The 19665-nt window shown below is 35.8% G+C and overlaps 3 protein-coding genes across 3 annotated transcripts; 1 reads left to right on the forward strand and 2 right to left on the reverse strand.

Moving 5' to 3' along the window:
• Positions 1 to 7: 7 nt before the first annotated feature.
• LOC134667301 (ER lumen protein-retaining receptor) lies at positions 8 to 9398 on the forward strand. The gene is made up of 5 exons (XM_063524645.1): positions 8 to 178; positions 304 to 563; positions 2914 to 3060; positions 4957 to 5062; positions 7604 to 9398. Exons 1-5 carry the CDS (start codon positions 88 to 90, stop codon positions 7636 to 7638), a joined length of 639 nt encoding a protein of 212 aa, XP_063380715.1. The 5' UTR covers positions 8 to 87; the 3' UTR covers positions 7639 to 9398.
• A 191-nt stretch (positions 9399 to 9589) lies between these two features.
• Positions 9590 to 13170, reverse strand: LOC134667302 (DNA polymerase subunit gamma-2, mitochondrial). Its single transcript, XM_063524646.1, has 6 exons — positions 12775 to 13170; positions 12134 to 12268; positions 11204 to 11360; positions 10896 to 11008; positions 9977 to 10081; positions 9590 to 9719 (listed from the first exon to the last, which is right to left on the reverse strand). Exons 1-6 carry the CDS (start codon positions 13168 to 13170, stop codon positions 9663 to 9665), a joined length of 963 nt encoding a protein of 320 aa, XP_063380716.1. The 3' UTR covers positions 9590 to 9662.
• Positions 13160 to 13946, reverse strand: LOC134667303 (glutamyl-tRNA(Gln) amidotransferase subunit C, mitochondrial). Its single transcript, XM_063524647.1, has 2 exons — positions 13536 to 13946; positions 13160 to 13331 (listed from the first exon to the last, which is right to left on the reverse strand). Exons 1-2 carry the CDS (start codon positions 13832 to 13834, stop codon positions 13160 to 13162), a joined length of 471 nt encoding a protein of 156 aa, XP_063380717.1. The 5' UTR covers positions 13835 to 13946.
• Positions 13947 to 19665: the final 5719 nt, after the last annotated feature.

A 19665-nucleotide genomic window follows, 5' to 3' on the forward strand; every position in this document is an offset into this window, starting at 1 on the left:
TCTGTCATTCAGCCACGTCATTTTCGCTTGATAGATGATAGTATACGCGGCGTTAAAAAGATAAGGAGTGTACTAAAATATTAAACCATGAATATATTCCGTTTACTTGGTGATTTGTCCCACCTTCTAGCTATTATAATACTATTACTCAAAATATGGAAAACGAGATCATGTGCAGGTACAATAAGATTCCACTTTGGGTAGTAACATGACCGGCATGCTCGGCGTCTGTTATGTTATGTGGAGTGATTGTCGAAGAGTATTTGGTCATAATAAACGTATTGGTTTTCTATCTATTTACAGGTATATCGGGAAAATCGCAGATACTCTTTGCAATTGTGTATACGATGCGATATTTAGATCTGTTGACGACTTACGTGTCTGCTTATAACACTGTTATGAAACTGGTGTTCATCGTCGCCTCTTGCGCTACTGTGTATTTGATCTACGTCAAGTTCAGAGCCACCTATGACCACAACCATGACACGTTCAGAATTGAGTTTCTGTTGGTTCCATGCTTTGTGCTGGCGCTGCTGATTCACCATGACTTCACTGTGCTAGAGGTGAGTCTTGTCAAAAATACCAAGTAGCTACTTACACCGTTTTGTCATCCAAACTTAATATTTATATCTGGGAGACCGAGCTTTGCTCGGAAAACATATAAAAACTCAAAAATTTTCCCAGAGATAAGACCTGGCTAGATCAATTCATCGCCCCCGAAAACCCCCATATAGCAAATTTCATCGAAATTGTTACAGCCATTTCCGAGATCCCCAATATTTATATACATATATGTATAAATAAACAAGAATTGCTCGTTTAAAGGTATAAGATACACATGGTATGTGTATTTATGGCTTGACTTATCTTACAAGGAGTTTACATCTCATTTTTAGGGTTCCATACCCAAAAGGTAAAAACGGAACCCCATTATACTAAGACTCTGCTGTCAATCTGTCTGGATGTCACCAGGCTGTATCTCATGAACCATGACAGTTGAAATTTGCACAGATGTAGTTCTAAAAACAATAAAATAACAATTTAAGTGGGGCTCCTATACCACAAATGTGATTTTTTGTCGTTTTTTTTGCGTAATGGTGAGGAACCTTTTGTGGAATCTGACTTGCACCTGGCCAATTTTTTTTATGAATTGCATTGCATCATAAGGAGTGTCCAGTCCATTATTTAACATGGTTTCTGAGAAAAAATAAGCGCATCATAATATAATAATTTATTGATTTTTCATAAATTTTTCCTCAATTAGAGATTTTTAGTATGTATGTTAGACTGTTTGATCAAATTATAGGTTAACTGGAAGAGATCCTTAAAGAGATAAGTTCGTCTTTGTACTGCCTATCCAGGGTTGGGCAAAATACTGGCTTCCACGTATTTCAAATACAAATTACAAAATACATTTTTAAAAGTATTTGAAATACCAAATACAAACTACTTTGGTGACTGGTATTTGAAATACAAAATACAAATTACAGTGTTTAAAATAATGTATTTCAAATACAAAATACAAAATACTTTTAATTCTTTTTGTCTAATCGTTTAGTTTGTTTAACGAATATCCTTTCCTAAAAACGTATAGGGTCATTGCGCTTGTTTTCGTCCAGCTCTAGTTTTCATCCACTTGACGAAATTTGAATATAAACTAGGGATGTACCGACTAGTCGCCGACTAGTCGGGAAAGCCGACTATCCGGCCTCATTTGTAGTCGGCGATTAGTCGGCGACTAGTCGGCAAAAATGGCCGATTAGTCGGCACTTTATAAGTGACAGAAAAACAGGGCAAAAAGAAATAAACAGCAAATATTTTCTTAAGCTTTTCACCTATTTTACCCAAATTCCTATTTAGGGTGCTTACGAAAATTTTGTTTGAATTATTGACAGTGTGGTCGCTTTCTTATATCCGATTGTCCGGTTGTCGTATGAAAGCCTTAGCTTTTTTTATTTTTTAGCTTATTACGACCTTTTTTGCATTTAGGTAGGGTTGTCGACGATAGGGGTAAAACGATTGTTTGTAAGTGCATCTGAACCAAATTTAGACGAACCTAAATGATCTGGCCGACTAGCCGACTAGTCGGCCGACTAATCGGCCATCTGAGCGCCGATTAGTCGGCTAGTCGGCTAGTCGGCCAAATCAATAGTCGGTACATCACTAATATAAACCTACATTGCTGCAAATAGTAAATTAAAAATGAAATATATTATTTGCCTATCTGTCAAGTGGTCGAAAACTAGAGCATGGACGGAAACTACTGTAATGACTCTATCCCCTGGCTGTTGACGAAAAGTTCCGCGCAGAATAACTCGCGCATGGTACATATTTGCCCTCGTACAAGTTGTACATTATATTTAAAAAAAAACGTTCCATTTTAGGATCATAGAATTTAATAAAATGTATTTTGTAGAAATGTATTTTGAAGCTTGAAGTATTTGAAATACAAAATACAAAATACATGTGAGTGCAGTATTTGAAATACCAAATACAAAATACTTTTCCAGGTAGTATTTGAAATACAAATACAAAATACTACAATGTATTTCAAATACGTATTTCAAATACATGTAATTGAAATACTGCCCAACCCTGTGCCTATCCTGTGCCATATTTGCGTTTTGTTCAATAAAGAGTTTATACATACATTCATACAATCATACATGTAGTCATCATCACCACCATTGCCAATATCACAACCTAGGTATTTTGAATTCTGTAGTAACTTTTCTTCAGAAACTATGACTCCATAAAATTTGGTTGGAAGACTAAAAAAAAAAGTTCAATAAAAAAAATTATAAGCCAGAAACTATAATGTCTGTATAAAGTTACATAAAATTTTATATGTACCTTCAACTATTCCAGAAGGTGATTTCAAATTGATAGTAATAATATTTGTGTCATTTTCAGGTCATGTGGACCTTCTCCATTTACTTGGAATCAGTGGCCATCTTGCCGCAGCTGTTCTTAGTATCGAAGACGGGTGAAGCAGAGAGCATCACTTCTCATTACCTGTTTGCCCTTGGATCTTACCGAGCCCTCTATTTACTTAACTGGGTAATTATTATTATTTGTAATATACCATTATTAATACCGATAACAGCCCTTGTACTGGATACTAGGGACATTCTTGATTCCGAGTCGAAATAATCCAAGCATCATTAGTTTTTCTTATAAAAGTAAATGGTACACTTTTTCTGAAAACCTCCATCTTGGTCGAAATGAGACCATGTGAAATTTAAAGCTTGTTTAGCAAAATCATTATTGTTGTTTCTTCCCTAATGATTAGTTTATTGAATTGTATACTCATAATTATGGTTTGAAGGCCATCCTTCAATCAAATATAATTATAATAATAAATCCGTTCATTTAAGACAACATAGGTCCAACACAATTTATGATATTATATTTATGATACATATTATGAGTATACAATTTATAAGTAAGAAATTGAAAATATCTATAAGTAAGAAAGATAATTTCTACAGCATTTTTACAATTTTACTTGTAATAATGAATACTGACGTACTTTGACTGTAGTGTAACTTGTAATGTTCCTATTAATACATTATTACAATAGAGTTAGATAAGATTAAAGATAAAGTCATGAACTGTGTATACAGTAATGCTTTAGCTAGATTTTTAGGGTTCCGTATCAAAAGGGTAAAACGGGACCCTATTACTAAGACTTCGCTGTCCGTCCGTCCGTCTGTCTGTCACCAGGCTGTATCTCACGAACCGTGATAGCTAGACAGTTGAAATTTTCACAGATGATGTATTTCTGTTGCCGCTATAACAACAAATACTAAAAACAGAATAAAATAAAGATTTAAGTGGGGCTCCCATACAGAAAACGTGATTTTTGACCAAAGTTAAGCAACGTCGGGCGTGGTCAGTACTTGGATGGGTGACCGTTTTGTTTTTGCATTTTTTTTCCGGTTTTTTTTTGCTTTATGGTACGGAACCTTCGTGCGCGAGTCCGACTCGCACTTGCCCGGTTTTTTCTCCAGTTATAGTATCATCCAGTATTAGATGTAGTAAGTTGATAGCAGTACAAAAATTGGGCATTATAAACCGATTTATACTACAATTGTTAAAAAGAAACAGAAACAATCAAAACCATCATAATAAGTAATAACTTTAACCTTACCTCAGGAATTATGTCACATGCAAGAAAGTGTTACCGTAAAATCAGGTAACTTTAGTCCACAGATTACAACTTTGGTCAAAATTCAAGTTCCAGTAAAATATGTATAAGTATTTTCAAATTATGTTGAGTATATAATATAGAAAGAGCATTAGTGTATCTGAGCCCCAAAATAAATGTAACGAGTACAAATCATAAAGGCTCGTTAAAAACTTGTGCACAAATCACGCGAGGTTCGATAGGGGGAGGGGGAGTCACGAAAAAATCATGATCGAAACTAAGAAAAAAGAACCTACCACATGAGTAGATACTTTTTCTCGGTTTCGTTAAACATAAATCTTCACTCTGCACTTCAAAATAGCGAGTCTATTTAACAAAAATAGAAAAGTAAACAAGATTTTCTATATACAATACTATTTATCTTAAAATTAGGTCGAATGAAAAAAATTAAAAAAATACGTGAGGTTGTGTGGTGGGAGGGGGGCAAAACAAAAACCTCACCAAATGTCACCAAGGGGGAGGGGGGTCAAAAAGTAGCCGAAAACACCTCGCGTGATTAGTGCACAACCCCTAAGACTCAACATTAAAAACTGGACCATACTTGTACATAAAGACTATAGTTACCCGATTTTACGGTACAGTCGCCATCAGATATATCGGAGCGGCCAAAGTGCTCACAAATATCTGAGCACGCCTCTATTGTCAAGGAGTTAAAGTGCTTGTTCAGAAATTGTGAACTCCTTGGCCGCTCCGATATATCTACCTATTTAGTAGTTTAGATGCAATGATTGTAATTTGATTTTCAGGTGTACCGCTACGTCGTGGAGGATCATTACGAGTTAATCGCTATCGTTGCTGGCGTCGTGCAGACTGTACTCTACTGCGATTTCTTCTATCTTTACATCACGAAAGGTAAACATATTTCAATTGGTGATTTTCATAATGGTGATGGTCATAGCATGTTTTGTGGCTAAGGTTGGTATTCCATCTGTCCAATTTCTTGGTCGATTGCCATTGCGTCTCACTCTTACTAAGCAAAATGTGAGACAAAATACACATTGGACAGATGGAATACCACCCTAAAGTACCTAAGGCCACGAAGAATTTCGCACATTTACCCGCCTCTGCCTGTCTCTATCGCAGGCGCATAATTATATTGCTGTTACGTCGGCATCATGTCGGCCTCGGCGGGACAGCAATATAATTACGTGCTTGCGATAGAGATAGAAACAAGCGAGTCAATGTAATGAGTTCATGGTTCTTAGAATCCTAGAGCAGTGGTTCTTGATCTGTCATTGATAAGGAATTATTTTTTGCCCCTTACTATAGTTCGTTTTTTTAGCATTAGAAAGAACTTGTAAGAAGGTAAGCAATCTTGACATGTCTTTTAATTGAAAAACGCTTTTTAAAAATCAATAACTATTACTTATGAAAGCAGTAGAATATAAAATATGGTATTAGATTCATAATTGTTACATATTTGCCGTAACTTATTTTTAAAATGTGTTTTCAATTAAAAGACACATCAAGATTGTTTACCTTATTTCTAATGCTAAACAAAACGAACTATAAGTACACACTGTTTGGAAAGGCAAGAAATGTTCTGTTAACAAACTCGGGTCGGACCACTATAAGGGTGGCCTGGAAACGACGATCCATGGGCCCATCGGTGTAAAGAATAGCATTATTTCGAACAGAGGTAGCTACCCCTGAGGGGTGTTTTGTGAATTAAGTGCCTTAACCTTGTAAGGCCCACCATACAATCTTAATTTGAACCTTGCAGTATAATAAATGCGGATGATTTTCGTTCGAGAAAGCAATGAAACAAAATAAATGCTACTTATGAAAGGTTCTGTTTAGATTGAAACTGAGTGATCATTGTAAATTTGTACTTAATGCACATTGTGCCTTACGAGGTTAAAATCAAGTTTTAGTAGTAGTAGCAAATTTATAGTGTAATTTTCATCTTGGAATAAACAAATCTAATCTAATCACAATCAGTGACCCAGGAGACCGTAACTAACTCACTCCTTAATAGATCATATAATTCACGAAGCGTAGCATGGTTTTTGATTAAGAGTAGAAAGAGCATAGAGCACACACATATACATACGGTTATGTAGGTAGTTAAGTCACGCTTGTCAGTTGTAAGAACCAGTAGAATTAAACGCGTGGGTTCGTAGATGAGTTCTAAATTGAACAGAATTGGATATTATGAGTGTTACTTGTAGGACCATCAATATGCATACGTAAAAACGTTCTGTTTGTTATTTAAGAAAGTAAATTCAGAAATGTCCGTGCTCGTTATTCTAAATAAATAAATTTGGGAACAATCTTACGTAGACTAACCTCGTCGCAAGTTAAGCTTTTATTATGGGGCGATGATACATCCAAAATTTAGTTCATAGTGTAATAGAAGAGGTGTAAAGTCCGTAGCTGTAGTATAATATAGGTATGTGTTGTCGCTGGACGGCCCCATACATTATGCGGTAACTTAGGTTGTATTGTACAAGAAGATGGCTTCTTTAGTCGTGAAACTTGAGGGGCACGATTCTTTCTTAGATGTTAATAATATCAATAAACTAAATTAGGATATTCATGCTAGAAGTATAAATGTCATTACTGGGATTTGAGCTCACAATTTCTTGGTTCTCACAAAATTAACCAAATTAGAAGTTACCAAAGTTATTAAGGCCCACTTGCACCATTCCACTAATCCGGGGTTAACCGGTTAAACTTGGCGTTATCGTGGTTACCAGTACAATTTGACACTAGGTTAACGGTTTAACTGCTTAATCCCGGGTTAGTAGAATGGTGCAAGTGGGCCTAAGTATAGTTGCTAACCATCCTCTGATAGCTCAGTTAAAAACCATGGAAATGCCGGGTCGTGCCCCTAGCCAGCCGTGTGTGCCAAGTTGAATGTAAGAACTTTGTTTTGCTCTCTCGGTCGAAAATGTGTGAAGTACGGCACCCTTGGGACGCGAGTTCGACTCGCACTTGATCCAGGGGTCGGCAAACTTGAGAAGAGCCAACTGCAGTAGAAGTCACCGGTTTTAGGAATCTCAAAGAGCCGCTTATGTTGCGTTAAGTGTTCTAAAAACTAAGTGTTTATTTTTTGAGCGGGTTCAAGAGCAGTAGTAGTACCCGCATATCTAGGCTACGAAGCCGGTTCATTATTGCTCTTTACGTTAATACCACTTCAAGCAGTGTCTAGAATACCTTTGTAGCTCTTTAGTTATTCACTTACTCATTTACTCGTAATGCATGTTAATTATAAGATGTAATATTTTGAAAAGATTTGTCCCGCCGACTTTATTGCCGGTCCCATATGAGGCAGAGGTGTAGGGTTGGAGCCGTGTAGCTTTATTTGACGTTCATAAGCGCATTGTAATATGTATGCCTACTTGAATAATAAACTATCTTTATACTTATCATTTTTTTTTCTTTTTACAGTTCTCAAAGGAAAGAAGCTGCAACTGCCGGCTTAATGATGCAATAAAACTTTACACAGGTGTCGTGAAGGTGTTTTTATAAGCCAATAATTTACCTAAGATCTAGATATACAACCATTGTCAGTATAGTTATGGAAATGTTGATTACTGATACCAATTATGTGTGTGGAATTTTATACTTAATTATTATTACTGTTTATTATAATTTGCGTAATTTGATCAGTATAACGTTACGAGAGCGGTAAATTGAAACTTGGATTGGCTGAATACAATATTTATATGTTAATAAAATTATTAACACAGATCAAAATTGATTGCTTATTAGTTATTTGAACTGTTTCTTAAGCTTATTATAGATGAATTCTATCGTATGTATCGTATAATGTAATTGATAAATCCCTATCCTGTTTCCGTAGTTAATTTCAACAATTAACTAAGTTTCTTTATCTGTAAACATTGCCCTACTGCTACTGTATTGGACACCTGTTGTTACATAAACCCGTTAAGCGTTTACCACAAAACTTCAAGCATCTATTTTCGCTACAAAACTAAAAATACCTACATGATAGCAGTTACGGCGTAGCGCTACGAAATTAGCGTAGTGACTAACTTGTAAAAGTATTGGAAGTCTTCTCTTTTCAAAACAAAATATTTTTAAGACTTGAATCCATTATACCGGGTGCGGCCTGTAACATGAGCAAATAATTAAAACATAGATTGTACTTCTCAAACGGTGACACTTTAGTTCAACAACTTTTAAAAATTATGAAGTATTTAGACTCCCTATTTTTCATACAAAATAAATATTATCTTCAATGGACGCCATCGCCACGCCATATCATTGTGATTGACGTTGCTTGTCAAGTCTTAAACATAACAAAGTTCGCAATACATTGCGTCTTTGAATAACCTTTAAAGTGTATTAAAAATCAAACTACAAGTTATTTTCAAAAGTCGCTGAACAAATGTTGATCACTATGAGGATTACAGCCTACAGTTATTTGCTCATATTACAGGCCACACCCGGTATAATATTAAATGAAGCTTGACAATATCTATCACTGATAGATGGAGGGATATTGATCTTTATAGTTTCCGAATGTGAATACTATTAAGTTTGTTCATCGATGATTTTAACATTGTATTTTCTATGAAAGCATATTGAAATGATTTCTCTAGAATTCATGAAATAAAGGGCCATGTGCATTTTCAGTTTATAATAATTAGTACCTAGTTACTATATTTACGTATTATATACATATAACAATAGAATGAAACACTTGAACATAGTTTACGATCTTAAAGAGGCAAGCAATTAAATAAATTTAGGATAAAATTTCCTCTGACTAAAACTTAAAATAAACATGTAAGAGATTTCGGTTTTATATTGCGTAACGAGTTATGGCTTGTACTAATTTATAGATCAAATTATTGAGTTTTTATATTTTACGCTGAGCTGCATTAAAAAGAACGAAAAAGTATAGATTATGCTGTAGTTTTCATCAAGTAGCTTTGAGTCTATTTTGGTATATAAGTAACTATAAAACTGGATGTATGAAGGGAGTAATTGAGTATCCATTTGTCTCCCTAGATAGATCAATTGTATCCAATTTAACGGTATAATTGATGTAACTAACCGATTATTTATTTTATTCGAACGTGAGACAACCTTTGTTCCCAACGTGGGAGCAATGGACAATTGTATGTATTTTTTTGCACCTCAGTGTCATTCAATAAAACATTGTATGTATTGTCTTGCAATAAAATCGTATCTAAATAAATTTGAAAGTGACAGACTTGGGTGTTTTTTTAACTCATAAGGGCTCCTCAACACGATGGGCCAACGCCGGCCACTCCAAGGGACGCATTTATGCGTTAGAGGGAGCAAGACGTGATATTGCTATCTCATTCTACCGCATGGCTGCGTCCCTTGGAGTAGCCGGCGTTGGCCCATCGTGTAGAGGAGCCATAAGATAGACAACCCCAGTTTAGATTAATAATCTTTTATTAATTATTATTATTACTCACTCTATTGTCTACTCCAATCTATAATTAATTAATTACTTTTGAAACAAAAGTGCTGCGTAAGAACTTAAATCGGCGATGTGTATTTGTTCCTGAAATCAATCAGATAAGTTAGAATTTCATTGGTTTAATGTATCCATATGATGAAATAAAATTGGTATTTACGTGGGTCGTACAGTCCACGTCAAAAATATGTTTACAATTTTGCACCTTACTCCTTTGTAATAAGGCAAAAAGTGTAAACGTATATCTGACGTCGACTGTACCGTGACAGACCGTGTACTGTCTGCATAGGCCACTTGTGTAAATAGCTCCACCATTTTCAATTCAAGAATATTATTCTGTTTACCTTAAGTGTAGTGTTGCTGTTTAATAAATGCATGATTCCATTTGACAGTGTACCTTCACTGATCACGGCTGTGTAAGCTACTCCCATGAGCAGGTTTTCCTTTATCTAAAATTGGGAAAAGTAAAAACGTAAGTACATCACTAGTCTAACTCGTAAAGGCCCCTGTACATATTGGGCCAGCGTGGGCCAGTCTGGGGATGCATTTATGCGTTAGAGGGAGCAAGTGATATTGCTATCTTATTCTACCGCATGGCTGCGTCCCTTGGACTGGCCTGCGTTGGCCCAATATGTACAGGGGCCTTAAGAAATTTGTAGAACGAGTTCATCCATCTTCCTCGCGTCGCTGTCCCGTATTTCTGGGAGCCTGGAATCCGCTTGGCAACTAACCTCAAGAATTGCATAGGTAGTTTTTACGAAAGCGACTGCCATCCGACCTACCAATCCAGAGGGGAAAGAAGGCCTTAGGTAGGTATTGGGTTTAGTATGGTTTCCTCACAAAGTTATCCATAACCGAAAAGCTACTTGCAAACACCTATCAAATAATGGTAACTTAGCGCGCGTTTTATTACATAACGAATTAATATACCTACCTACCGTAACCATAATGGCCTCTCAAATCCTCACCGATAATCATATGCGATTTGCGATACATTCCGGCATTTGTTTAATCGATTGAATTCGTTGCTCCTATTCAGTTAGTAAGTATTTATGTAAAATCTCATGCCATTTGTCGCAAGATCTGTAGAAGCCTCAATTCTCGAGAGAATCGTGAGATTCGTGACTTTGAGAAACATTAACTTACTAAACTAGGGTAGTATTACCTTGGGGAGAATAAGTTAATAAAGTAATTATATTACAAAATACACAGACTGTATGGTCAATTCTATGATAAACATAATAACATATCTGTTTTGTTTACCTGTGATTCCATTGATAAGGCAAAGTCTGGAAGCCAGGTGGATATTTTTTCACCTTCCAATATGTTGTACAGCAAGATAGCTAATTCATTCAATGTTTCTTTATTGTCAATATCTGTAACAAACTGTTGGGCTTAAAAAAAAGATTAAATTGTGGCTTTTGATCACAGAAAGCTAATGCTTCAAGTGCAATAAGGACCTTTTTATCTGAAATTCCAAACGAAATTCTGATAGAATCGTCCTTATTGCACATGAAGTATAAAGACCGTTCTTCAATCATGTTATATTTACTAATAATTTTAAATTTTACCTTTATAGTCTAAGGCAAAAGATATTTTGTATGGTGCCATTTTCCTGTGAAGCCTCAAGTGGCTATCAGAGGGGTTATTCTGTCCGTCCAACAGGAGAATAAACAGGGCACCTTCTAGAGTTGTCGAACAGCTGATACATAGCGCGTTTTTCACATCCTATAAAAACCATTGACATGTAAGTATATTACTTCGTAAAGACGGGCCTTAGAATGCGGAGATATGAAAGTCATGTGACGAGAAAGGTATTACAAAATTTACAAATAAATGTGGAGGGAAGTACGAGGAAAGGAAAACTGAGGAAAAGGTGGATGGACTGTGTGAGAGATGATATGAAACGAACGCAAGTGAATGATGAAATGACGGGCGACAGAGAAGTGTAGAAGAGAAAGACATGCTGCGCCGACCCCAAGTGAATGGGACAAGGGCAAGAGAATGATGATGATGAAAGATGGGCCTTGTGTCAGTGACACTGCTGGGCACTAAATGAGAGCCAAGTGTGCAGTCTAACGCAACTAGTTGCGACACTTGCGACTTGCGTGCGCGTGATGCGAATTCATCAACTAATCGCGTTGTAGCATTCCACCGAGGCATACCAAATGAAAATGCTCGGTCAGAATTATATGAAGGGGCCTATCTTTACTCTTGAAATCTTTGATAAGAACAGTAACATCAAGTTTTCATGCAGGCACTTTTTGTGCTCATAGCTGTTTGTACAGTCAACAACATGGTACCCTGGGCGACAATGGGTATATTTGTATACTTCTATAATAACTGAAGTCAATTACCAACATCTTAGATTAATATCTAAAATAAATAATTGTAGACCTTGTTAGACCAAGCTAAGTTGGCACCGATTTTGATAGCCCAGACTGTGCAAGTGTTATTTTAAACTTCTATGAAATATTTATGATGAAAAAAAAACTACTTACTGGGACTTGACTATTCAATGTGACAGTTTCCACCACCTCTTGTCCCCAGGGAAATTGAGCCACTATGTCCACCTCAGTCATGTCATCCACATACTTCATTTCATTTACAGAGAATAAACTTGGTGTGGTGGTTATCTAAAAAAAAATGTTATATGTATACACTGTGTTTTTTTGTTTTCCGTTAATTTCAAGGGTGCATTCCTGAGCTTAAATAAAGTAACTTTCTCAAAGACACCTATATTCTAATTAACTCCATTTCGGGGATAATCAATATTTTATTTTTTTCCTATAAGGCCTCTACAAGCGTGTACACTTGCCTTAGGGCCGGTTTACATATTGATTAGTGTTTAGAATGAGTTCATATGTAACGCCCATATTACAACAACGCTACATGCTACATTTAATTACTTTTTAAACTTATTTTTTTTAAAACAAAAAGCAAAACAATATTTTTTTTAGAAAATGAACTATGCCATTTAGTTCTCTTAAATGTACTTAACCATACCCCAAAGTTAACGGAATTCAATAAAAACATGGTGTATAATTAAAATTGAATAATACTAAAAAGGCATGCGGAATGCAACATTGTATGGAAGTTGTTCCTCTTGAATATTTACTAGTCACTGGTAATGTTTACTTACTGAACTCCACCAATATTTTCTGAGACGTTGCCACTGAATGAAGTACTGCATTGCATCCTGTTTCGGTATGTAAAGTTTCAAATGCAGATTAGTTTTCTTTTCCGGAGCGAATTGAGAAAGACAATGTTGGACAGAAATGTCATGCTGATCAAGTATGCATGGGTTTATTACACCAAATGGAAGAGATTTTTTCTTTGAATCTTTCAAGTTCTTGTTTATCAATACAGGGAAATTTTTGTTGGTCTTGGTGGAAATTGCTTTTAGCCAATTTATGTAAATATTATTAGATAAAACTTTACTAGGTTTCTTAAAATTATAAGTAACATGGCTACTAGAAGATCCTATGATTTTGAAAAAGTTTTTTAAATTAATGACTCTTTGTAATTCAGTTCTCATTTTCTTTTGTTTCTGCTGTTCTTTCTTCAACTTCTATTTCATGCAGAGGTATGTTTCCTGGGGGTGACACAAAATAGTCATCCTCTACCACAGTAGCATTTTTCAAAATATCTTTTTGGCAATTTCCTTGTGTTATAACATCATCTCGTAAACTTAAGTTCCTGAAATAAAACAAGTTTTCCTTAAGTAAACTGCAATAAGATATGAAATTAAGCTAAATTGAGTCGCTTAATTTCCAACTCTAGTAAATCATGTGTCAGATTATACGATTTTGGTATTAAGACGAGGTAATATTTTCTGAGAGGGTTCAAATGGATTTACCCAAGTTTGAAGTTAGGCAACATAGTTATGTTCTCGAAACTTACTCCTTTTCTAGCACTGAGTATAGTGGTTCGACATTATCCGTATTGATGTGAAGAATTTTATCAGCAAATGCTATAGAGTCCTCTAATACGTTCACCCCTTCTGCTGTGTCACATTTAACTAGAGACAGTCTTTCTAAAAGCGCTAAGGTGTTCTTATCAACTTTCACTCTAGTACTCTCTTGTTTCTCTAAAGTATTCACCGGTGTTAAAGGCACTTTAGAAGAAAAGTGTCTTAATGAAAGTCTTGAATTAATCGACTTGAATATACTGTAGCTTGTCAAAATCAGCCTATATTTCATAGTTATGGCAATGGAAGAAATATGTATTGGGTAGGCAGTTTCTCTCTCTTCACTCTATCTAAATCTGAGAATTATTATTAAACTAATAAATTAACCTACAAAATACTACAATTACAATTATTTAAATCCCAATCCTGTGACATATAATGTCAGTGTCATTTCCATTTCAATCTGTTTAAGTTCACGTTAAAGACGTCCCATATGCAATTAAGGTTCTTTATATAAAAAAATGTATAGTCTGGAAAACACAATTTGTCAGTCAGGAAACCAGGAAAATTATACCCGTCCCTTTCTTTTGGGTGCTAGTACTAGTGTAAGACAAATACAGTATGACTCTCTTAGTCTATATTTGAAATGAGACAGTTCTGGGCAACAATCGCATGCCGTTTGTTGCAAGGTCTGTAGAAGCCTTAAGAAGTTGTATGTTTGTCCCAACATGTCTCAAATATCCCGAGATACCGCTTCCCTAGCATGTTGATATTCTATACGAAAACCGTTAATCTATCTCTGTCTAACAAACTATAGAAACAGAGATAAAATGACTTATCTATATCATGGTTATCATTATGCTAGGAAGTTTGTTTTGGTCGATGTCAAGTGACATAACATGTCAGTTTGATTAATGAGTAACCTTTAATATTTAGTGATTATTCCATCCTTTTAATATTTACTTAATGAAATAAACCATAAATACTAACCACTTTGTCCAGTTTGCTACAATCAAGGTAAATAATATATATAGGTCCCAAACAGTCGCATATTTGGTATTTCATAACGCTTTTCTGTTGTGTCGATAATTTGTTATTTCGGTCTAAAGTTAAAAGAACTACATTTGTTTTATTGATCGTTGCTATTACAGGAATCATGAAGAAGTATGCAAGGAATATGCTTTATGATAAGTTACACAGAGGGGGCGTAATAGTTTGCATTGGGCTAACTCTTTACGGAACATTGCTTTTAGGCGATCATGCCTACAAATACTTTAAGTATGTGAAGCCGAGAATAGCAGCATCCAAAGCAGCGGCAGAGCGGGAGCTACTGTCTGAAGGTGCCGCTGATAAGATATTATTAAAGGATTAATACAACTAGTCAACATCTTTATTTAGTTTTAAGTCATAGGTGTATTTGAAGTTAACAATTCTTGATTAATTGTACAATAAAGGAAATTAAAACATGGAGTGCCTTTAATCACTTTATGTTCCTGAGATCATCTTCTTACTTTCCTATTGAAGTTCACCTCAGAAATATTCTCTTCCGCTTTTTCAGAATTTTATTTCTTACATGATACATTGTTCCTGCTGAAATACTATTGATCATAACGAAACAATGAGTGTATGCAGTTTCTGATTCTGGTAGGTAAGTGGCTTTTTCATATTTAGGATCATACAATTATTATAATTAGACATTAGAATTCATTCAGGCTAGAGTCTGTTCGGAAAGAGAAGAGTCATCGAATGTATTCAGCCCTATACATTCCACGTCTCTTCTCTTTCCACACAGACTCTATGTAAAAAAATTATTCTGTTAAATGTTTTATCTCAATTACACTTTGGGGTGGTGTATGGAATTACCTATATAGGTATTTAAATAAAAGTAAACAATGTCTACCCTCAAATGGCTCCATTGTTTGTTTACTTTTATTTAAATACCTAAAGATAGTAAAGATACAGACTATAGCTACCAAATAGATAGAGGCCCTCTCTACCTGCCTAGACCTAGCTAGTAGCTACCTAGAACTAGATAGAGGTACCTGTATGTTCCGCAATGTTGAGATTGAATTATGGTCAACACATTTGTGGTTAGTTAATGATTAGACCAAGGGAACTCTTCATTGCATTTGTAATGTGTGGCAAATTCATAATTAACCTTTTGGCCGCCGGACCTAGTCCGCAAAGACGCTCACTCACACGCCAGAGTAAATTTTAAGTAAACAACTAATAAAAAGTTTAGGGATTGCAAATTGTGATATCGATATTTACAATTTATGGTAAAAATCTTCTCAATTTGGCTTTGTTCTTAACCTACTTTAATTTATTTCCAGAATGCCAAAAATTTACATATTTTTTACACACGACAATGTTAAAAATAAAGGTCTTTATCATTAAAAACAACCACTAAACAATATCGATTCATGACGTAATATCACCGCACTAGGCTCTACGAGAAGTCTTGTATACATGACAACGGCGCGCATGGACTGCCCGCAGTGCAGACCGACAAGGACCGTTTCCGCGCGGATTAAGTAATAATAGTCTCTAGGTCAACGGCGTAAGCGCTTGTCGGTACGTAAACTTTATAAGCGTTAGGTTAGAGCCGCGCATCATGTGTCGATAATATAAATGTACCGGAACTGCATTGGGGAAAATGATCCGTGGGTTGAATTGTCAATGAGTGAAGAACAATAATATTGGAAAAGGGTGGGGATCAGAAATGTTCGAGAATGCATGTTTCACATTCGACATGTTCCTTAGAAGACCTTGTCAGTTCCCGTATTACACCCTCCCTACCATAATAATTTTTCGTCAATTTCAAATAGATAGGTAACATTCTCATAGCTAGGCGACACTGACTAGTCTAGTGACTACCATTCTTGTGCGAAGCGGTCACTGCAGGGTATCACTCCCCACTATACTGCAAAACGTAATTCAAGACCAAAAAAAGTACGACAATGTTGCCATTGCAATAATTTGTTTGTAAAATAGTAAATTCCTTTTGATAAATAATCACGCTCAGATAATTTATTCCTTAGTAATTTTACTCCTACTAATTAATAAAGTACTTTTATTTATTTATTTGTACATAAATACATGACGCGCTAGTAAAAAGTGGCAACATTTCTTACTTTTTTTGGTCTTGAATTACGTTTTGCAGTATACACTATCATCTCAAAATGAATCACTTGTTCTGCAAATAGACCACAAGGACAGATTTACTTATAATTGACTGACTCTACTATTCCCTGAACTCCAGCTATAGTTATGCCTGTCTCTCTCTCGTTTAACGTATTCTAGTTACTAGTTATCACCAATTGGCATTTAACATCAGGTGTTCAAATGCTTAAATAAAACCAGATTGGCCACTTGATATTTAATTTGAATATTCTCTAGAGATGCACCGGATATTCGGTTATTATCCGGTATCCGGCCGGATATTAAAATACTGGCCGGATAGGCCGGATATTAAAATACTGGCCGGATAGGCCGGATACCGGATAGTGCCCTATTATGCGGCCGGATACCGGATAGTACCATTGCTTGATTTCGGAGTAAACAAATTGGATTTAAGAAACAGTCACGGTCATAATCGTACTTGTTTATTATTTTAAAACAATTTAGAGATTCCACTGACTTCGAACTCATTTCGAACCTAGAAATGTGTCCGCGCGAACGTTCACTTAGAAACAGGTCAAAACTGCAGAATGCTCACCTGAAAAACCGAAATGTAGGTGCAGCTCCGCTGGCCGAATATTCGGCGGCCGGATACCAGATATTCGGCCGATGGTCAGGCCGAATATCCGGTATCCGGCCAAACAACTATCCGTTGCACCTCTAATATTCTCATATCGAGTTAACATTCCCATCCCTAGCTGTCTTGTATACAAGACAACGGCGACGAGGAACATGAAAAACGTTGAAAACTGGAGCAATTTTTTTGATTGCCTTATTATAAAAGAACGGATTTGTTTATCTGCTTTGATTGCAATTATTTTAAAAATCAAAGACCTAAAACATTAACACGAGTGTAAAAAATACTACAATTGATGTTTTTTCACATTTACCGAGCGGTTGAATTTGTGTCTTGTATACAAGACAGCGGCGCCAGTGTATCGTTCTATCGTTGTCTTGTATACATGCCAACGGCGGTCAAAGGGTTAATATCTATGAAAATATGACTTATGATGACACTATCACTTTCTTCTATTCAAGTCTTGTGCAAAGTTAGCTTAGATTCTAAGCTAAGCTTTCTAAGCCTTAGAAGGACTACCAAGTAGCTTTCTTTCTTTTGGTTGGGGGTGGTTCCACCGAGACAGTAAAGACACCGGATGCAGCAGGAATGAGCAAATAATGAGACTGTTACTGTTTATATTAATAAAAGGGCTTTTTATTTATTTATTTAAATAAAATAAATAAATAAAAATATTCCATAAGTTCCATAACCAACTTAAGCTATAGGATAATTTTGAACTAATTAGCTAACATAAAAATAATTAATTGTATCTACATAACTTTAAAACTAAGTAGGTTTGGACCCCTCTCGCGTAAAGGCCTCCTCCAAATCATGCCATATATCTCTGTCTTGAGCTACTTCCTGCCAGTTGTTATATACAGGGTGGAAAGATAAGTCGGGCCCTGGAGGGAAACTACCTTAAATCCTTAAGCTAGGTCATTTTACTTAAAGGAGACATTTCTTTATTTTTAAAAAGAAACAAAACTGCATACAAAGTATTTCTCTATTTTTCTTCAATTTGGCTTGTCTAAAAAAATCTTAAGTAGGTACTAAATATTAAATTTTATGGATATTTTGTACGACAGACGTGTGTAAGACCTAATTTTTCTTGGAGAAATGTTGTCATTAACATTAACTGTATCGACTAGTAGAATAAAATTGCGAGTTTTTATTTTTTTTGAATTTTTAGTCGGTTCGAGTCCCAGGCGAGGCAAGCGAGTTTTAGAAAATCTATGAATGCAGTTTTGTTTCTTTTTAAAAATAAAGGAATGTCTCCTTTAAGTAAAATGAGCCAGCTTAAGGATTTAAGGTAGTTTTCCTCCAGGGCCCGACTTATCTTTCCACCCTGTATACAGTATAGTTTATACCCATACATACAAGTTATTAATCCGAAATAAAGATTCTTTGTGGCGTCACGTCATGTGGCGCGGACAGAATGAAACCTCGCTTCGCTTCTATTGTTGATATCAGTAAATTTGGCTAGATGGCGTTACGAAATCAGACCGAGCCCTCTCATAAAGTAAGGCCTTTCTCACGAGCAAACCAAAAACCGGGCAAGTGCGAGTCGGACTCGCGCACGAAGGGTTCCGTACCATAATGCAAAAAAAAACAAACAAAAAGAAAACGGTCACCCATCCAAGTACTGACCCCTCCCGTTGCTTAACTTTGGTCAAAAATCACGTTTGTTGTATAGGAGCCCCATTTAAATCTTTATTTTATTCTGTTTTTAGTATTTGTTGTTATAGCGGCAACAGAAATACATCATCTGTGAAAATTTCAACTGTCTAGCTATCACGGTTCGTGAGATACAGCCTGGTGACAGACGGACGGACGGACGGACGGACAGCGAAGTCTTAGTAATAGGGTCCCGTTTTACCCTTTGGGTACGGAACCCTAAAAATGAATCGTTGTCTTATAGTTTGGCGCGTGTATTGAAATGAAAGGTCTCTAACACTATTCTCGCATTATTCTACACGCGTGAGAAAGACCTAATATACCTATTATATATAAGCCCTATTCTGTTCTATATACATACCTAATATTTATTACAATATTTTTATATATCAGTCTCCAATATTTAATCGTCTTTGGTACCTATGGAGTATTTTATGTGTACATTAGGTATGTAATTATGTCAGCACCTGGTACTTTCAGCAGGTCCAACACCCATTACATACCTACTAATTATGCTGTCTACCTACCTGTCTAACACGTGTAAAGTATGAGACATGTTGCCATGATGCCATGAAGCAAGATTTTGTGAAAAAATAAAAACGAAGTAGGCTTAGTAAGTACTGAATATATAATTTAGCGCCGATCATGTTTGCCGAAAGCCCGTAACTTATAGAAGTTATAGATATCTACGCCAGCAAACTCATTACGTT

This window comes from Cydia fagiglandana, chromosome 9 (genome assembly GCF_963556715.1).
Source record: "Cydia fagiglandana chromosome 9, ilCydFagi1.1, whole genome shotgun sequence".
Lineage (NCBI taxonomy): Eukaryota > Metazoa > Arthropoda > Insecta > Lepidoptera > Tortricidae > Cydia > Cydia fagiglandana.

Coding starts and splice junctions, on each gene's coding strand:
- LOC134667301 (XM_063524645.1), top strand. CDS start 88: ATGAATATATTCCGTTTACTTGGTGATTTGTCCCACCTTCTAGCTATT. Junction 179..303: donor GAAAACGAGATCATGTGCAG/GTACAATAAGAT, acceptor ATCTATTTACAG/GTATATCGGGAAAATCGCAG. Junction 3,061..4,956: donor CCCTCTATTTACTTAACTGG/GTAATTATTATT, acceptor TTTGATTTTCAG/GTGTACCGCTACGTCGTGGA.
- LOC134667302 (XM_063524646.1), bottom strand. CDS start 13,170: ATGAGAACTGAATTACAAAGAGTCATTAATTTAAAAAACTTTTTCAAA. Junction 12,269..12,774: donor GAAAATATTGGTGGAGTTCA/GTAAGTAAACAT, acceptor ATTTTTTTTTAG/ATAACCACCACACCAAGTTT. Junction 11,009..11,203: donor TTTTGCCTTAGACTATAAAG/GTAAAATTTAAA, acceptor AGTTTGTTACAG/ATATTGACAATAAAGAAACA.
- LOC134667303 (XM_063524647.1), bottom strand. CDS start 13,834: ATGAAATATAGGCTGATTTTGACAAGCTACAGTATATTCAAGTCGATT. Junction 13,332..13,535: donor TACTCAGTGCTAGAAAAGGA/GTAAGTTTCGAG, acceptor GTTTTATTTCAG/GAACTTAAGTTTACGAGATG.